Source organism: Oreochromis niloticus, linkage group LG22 (genome assembly GCF_001858045.2).
Source record: "Oreochromis niloticus isolate F11D_XX linkage group LG22, O_niloticus_UMD_NMBU, whole genome shotgun sequence".
NCBI lineage: Eukaryota > Metazoa > Chordata > Actinopteri > Cichliformes > Cichlidae > Oreochromis > Oreochromis niloticus.
Genome location: NC_031985.2, coordinates 24710023 through 24715425, shown reverse-complemented (window position 1 = coordinate 24715425; position 5403 = coordinate 24710023). Strand labels below are relative to the sequence as shown.

At 41.4% G+C, this 5403-nt stretch overlaps 1 protein-coding gene across 1 annotated transcript; it reads left to right on the top strand.

The window, feature by feature from the left end:
- The first annotated feature begins 1351 nt into the window (after nt 1–1351).
- Nucleotides 1352–3500, top strand: dlx5a (distal-less homeobox 5a). The gene is made up of 3 exons (XM_003457243.5): nt 1352–2148; nt 2548–2732; nt 2962–3500. The coding sequence occupies exons 1-3, from the start codon at nt 1791–1793 to the stop codon at nt 3274–3276; spliced, it is 858 nt and encodes a 285-aa protein (XP_003457291.1). The 5' UTR covers nt 1352–1790; the 3' UTR covers nt 3277–3500.
- The last annotated feature ends 1903 nt before the right edge of the window (nt 3501–5403 follow it).

Genomic DNA, 5403 nt, shown 5'->3' with positions numbered 1-5403 from the left:
AAAGTTTTTTTTTATAATACCTATAGCTAGTGCATAGTAATGGATCCACAAAAACTTCCAACGTTATAGTTCATTATAATATAACGACAGTACATACAGAAGATTTATCAAGCCATGTGATTTTATATTATACGTTGAATTTTACTTATGCTAAAAATTACTTAAAGTTTAATTAAGGGGAATGAATGAAATAAAATTAGATGTACACGTTCAAGAAGTGAATTATTGTCTATAGTAACAAAAGCTGAAGAAGATACACACAGGTAGGTTGTTTCTATTGAATGTTTTTATTTGTTTATTTATTATTTGCTCATCCAGATTCCAAATTTTCCAGCTATTTGTTCATATTTCAGTGGAAGTTAAACCGATACAAGATCTATAAGCAGATATACGAATACAGAGGCTGATTTTCTGGGTTGTTTACAGAATATTTGAATGGGTGGATAAAGCCAGATGGAACACAGATATAGCCATAATGTACATTGAGCACACGTCTCTTTAACCGTGAGCCTGGTTTCGCGTAGCTGATCCCGTTTAAAGTAGAATTATTTATTGTATGAATTGCAGATTTGAGTTATGAAACATGCAGAATGTTTCCGCATGTGTGCATCCAGTAAGCAGCACCTGCTGAAACGCCCATGTATTATTCCAAAACTTTGAAACAGTTGCAGGCTGTTTTATCAGATTACGCTGTTACCAGTGTCACGTGATTCAAATTCCCCGTTAATTTAATCTAATGCGTATATTTTTAACCCTGGGCGTCTGGGTTGTGTCAAATTTGAGTGAATTTATTTTATGTTTTGTTGTGGGTTTGCCAAAGTGAACGACGTGCAGCCCCTCGCTTTGTCCTCTTGTCGGCGCTGTTTACCACTGAATGTGTGGGTTGATGGCCGGAGCTCTGGTCTGTGTGCTCGGCAGCATGCTTCAGAAGGGAATAACATGGATTAATATTTAATGAGCCGTTTATTGATGCCGAGCCGTGTAAACAGCACAGACAGACCGTGTTTGATTTGCCGATGATGTACAGAATTTTGGGGATCATTCATTTGATGCAAGAAAAGCTTTTTTTTTTTTTTTTTTAATTTCCATGGGGGTTAGGCAATGTGCCTCTTAAAATGAAAATGAGAATATATTTATATATGTATGTATAAAAAACCCGAGCTCAATGGTTTAAGCTGCTCAGTTTCATGTCTTTACGATTTTGTTTTATTATTAGATTATTAAATTTTATTCCATGTTTCCATGCGTGACTAGAGCAGCTAGTAAATTCTGTTCTGATAAAAACGCGTAAATAAGGATTAATAAAGACAAGCGTGATAATCGGTGGCTCTTGCAGCACGGGCCTTTTTGGTAATAGGATTTGTCCTTCTAATTTATCCTTCTGATGAATTGGCGACACTTTAATTGCCGCCATTGATTGATAGTATAAAAACACAACAATGCAGCCAACATGCAGCCCGGGTGGCTTCCCCCCTTATAAGAAAGCTGGCGGAGTGAATTGGGTGTAGCTGTGTCTGTGTGCGCCTTGGCCAATGGAACCAGATCCTCCCTGCAGTGCGTAAGAGCGCGATTTAGGATTTAACCAAGTCTTTGCTGCGGGGCTGGCTGCAGTCTTCACCAGAGCCCGACGGCCTGAGAGCCTTTCAACAATGCCAGTGTAGTTTTTTTTTTCCACACCGCTCTGGAGACAGACGCTCTCGGTTTTTATTATTGATTTTTTTCTTTCGTGTTTTGTTTTGTTTTTTTTCTGCTGATTAAATAAAACGAACCCACGCGCTCCCTCTCGAAGTATGACCGGAGTTTTTGACCGGAGGATCCCGAGTGTGAAACCTGCAGACTTTGAGAGCTCCTTTCAACTCTCCAGCATGCACCATCCGTCTCAGGAATCTCCTACTTTACCCGAATCCTCCGCCACGGATTCTGGCTACTACAGTCCCGCTGGAGGAGTCGCTCACGGCTATTGCTCGCCCAGCTCCACCTCTTACGGGAAGCCTCTGAATGCCTATCAGTACCAGTACCCGGGTGTAAACGGATCTGCTGGAAATTACTCGACAAAATCCTACACAGATTACAGCTCCTACACGACCCCCTCCTACCACCAGTATGCTGGGACTTACAGCAGAGTGCAAGCCCAGCCGAGTCCACAAGGTACGGGCCTAACATTTTATATTTTAATAGAAGCAGATTGTTAGAGGGTTATGAAGAAAACATAAATATATGGTTGGGTCTTTTAAAAAATTTTTATCCAGGTTTACCATTTCGTCATCTGCTGATTTGCACGAAAGGTCTATAAATGCGTAATTAAAGGAATAAATGCAAATGCATGCTTCACATTATTTCATTTAAGTTCATTTAAAGGAACCACTTACTTTCCTTTTAGTTGGACCGAAATGCATCTGGTTCATAAAAATTGATGTCTTTTTTGTTATTACTCTTATTTTAATACATCTGAACGATGACACACACGTAATAGATACATTCGGATAATGCGGTTTTGGGGGAAAAGGATACATGTTTATACTCGGTTTTCTTTTTGTTTTTTAATAGAAAAAGAGATAAGCGAGCCTGAGGTGAGGATGGTGAATGGCAAGCCGAAGAAAGTGAGAAAACCCCGGACAATCTACTCCAGCTTCCAGCTGGCCGCCCTGCAGAGGCGGTTTCAGAACACACAGTACCTGGCGCTGCCGGAGAGAGCCGAGCTGGCCGCCTCGCTGGGGCTAACGCAAACACAGGTGGGATTTTCGATTAAAAATACATCTCAGATCTCTCAAATCACTTTCACTTTGGAATAAAGTATCTTGTTTTAAGTGTTTCAAATGTTGAGAATAAAATAATGATTTGCGATGTTTTCTGGCTTTGTTTGTGCGTTTTTACGCAACGAGCGTTCTTTAAGCTCCATTTGTTTTTGAGATGATTTCGGAAGTAATCATAATAATAATGCGATTTTTGGGCTCCTTGCAGGTGAAAATTTGGTTCCAAAACAGAAGATCAAAGATGAAGAAGATCATGAAAAACGGCGAGCTTCCCCCGGAACACAGCCCCAGCTCCAGCGACCCCATGGCCTGCAACTCTCCACAATCCCCGGCCGTATGGGACACACAGGGTCCCTCCAGGCCGCACAGTCTACAGCCACAAAGCATCAACACGACGGCTTCTAACTTTTTGGAAAACACGGGGTCATGGTACACCTCAGCCGGCAGCTCCATGACTTCCCACCTGCAGACCCCTAACTCAATACAGCATTCGTTGGCTCTTGGAGCGGGGACGTTATATTGAAAAAAAGAAAAGAAAAAGAAAACTACACTAAACAAAACAAACCTATTGTTGATTTCATTTCCCCCTCCTTCTATGGGACTCGTGTTCAAATTTCAGAGGAATATGCAATGTATTTGATGACAGTCATAGAAGAAACGTGTAAAATGTGTAAATGTGTGCATGTAATTTATTGCATTTTGGAAGACTATTAAACGTTTAAATGGACAATGGAACTTTGAACCCCACCCCCCTGCCTCCCTGCAGTCTCTTGTTATTTTAAACCCTTAGTTATTTGCTCTGAAAATCACGACAAAGGCTCGCAGACAGCCTCGGGTGACATTTTTTGTTGTTTGCTTCCACAAGGTTGTAAATCACGGCTGCGAGGTATGTTGAGCTGAACGATCAGCATCAAATCTTAATGGTTTTCATGTGCAATTACGGCCTAGGTGTGCGGCGTATTTTTTTAAATGTTTTATATTTACTAAAAACTGGTATTTGTCTGAAAAAGATTTTTGCAGACAAAATTTAGTCTATTTTTTTCTAAGAAATTACAATTAAAAAACCAACATATTTGAATGAAGGCAATATATTCTACATTTGCGATGAATGCAAAATCAGAAAAATTAAAGGGCAAATTTCTGACTGAGCTTACATCAAGCAAGCATTTGTCAAGATAAATACCTGTAAAAGCAAAGGTACAGGCAATGGTAAGCGTCAGCCGACCACACCAATCACATTTTACTGAATCGAGCTGGATGTATTTGTTCTATAATATTGCATCTATTATTGTAAGTCGACAGTAGCTTATCTTCTTAATGCCATTTTTAATTTTATCAGACAAATGGTAACATGATAGGATTTGCTCATGATACAGTAATAATTCATATTTTTCAGTCAGTCCCCGTATTCTTCTTCGTATTTTTATTCTTATTCTTATTGCACCTGATTGAGTCTTTAAGCTAGTCTGTAAGGGAAATGCCCGCTTCTTCCTGCAGACGGTCTGCAGCCGGTCTCGCTTCTTTGTGTCCCCTACAATTAGTCGCTTTGAATGGCAAGAGAGGAGGCGAGGGGGGCGGCACGGAGATCTGAGACAATCCGCATTCCTGTGGGGGTAGACCGGCTCCAGAGCTCTGCCACTCCCGGCCGCCGTACACAGCCCACCTTCCTGCTTAAAAAATGCAAGAACTGAAAAGAAAAAGGAAGAAAATCCTACACAGTTTGAACATGTCATTAGCAGGCGATAATACCAGCTCTGCCAGTGGGGGTTAAAAAAAAAAATCCATTAAACAAACCGTGCCACTGTGACAAACTTAAGAGAATTGATCTAATTGAATTTGCCCCGCCATATGCGCCAAGATAACATAAGTGAGTTTTTACAAATGTTGCACACAAAATTCCTCCCCTTCCCTCTCTCTCTCACTTTATCTCTGTGTCTCTCTCTCACACAACATATACTAAACAATGCTGCATCTGACCCACACACTGACCCATGCATGTTACCATTTCCACCTGACACAGAACCCTCTTCCTGATTGCAGCCCACTGAATAGACTTCACACACACACACACACACACGCACACACACGCGCAGCTATAGGAAACGCTCTCCCTAATCTAAAGCACTGGCAGCTTTGCTGCTTTAAGCACGATTTCTGCTGTGAACGAAACGACAGAGCGGTCACTGCGATGCTAGTGTGTCACTCCAGAAATGTAAAATTTTAACAGGGCACGTGCACGTGATCAAGAACACTTTAGCGCGCGAACCGACGGGCACACGCGGGTTTATATGTCTCCTACACACACAAACACACACATACACACACAGGCACACACACAGCTACTGTACCTCTCTCTCTCTCTCTCTCTCTCACACACACACACACACACACACACACACACACACACACACACACACACACACACTTGTGGTGCCATTATATCGAGAGCCTCCGTTTATTTCCCAACCGAACATTTTCCACTCAGCTAGTTTTCCCCCCGTTTTGCAAATCGAGTCTAAATAATGACAGTTAGCTTTACTGGACAGCTTCAACTGTAACACTCCACAATAATTATTCTCCAGGATTAGGGCCTCCATTATCATAATCTGGACATTGACAATTACCTATAATTTGCAAAGATGCGCTTGGT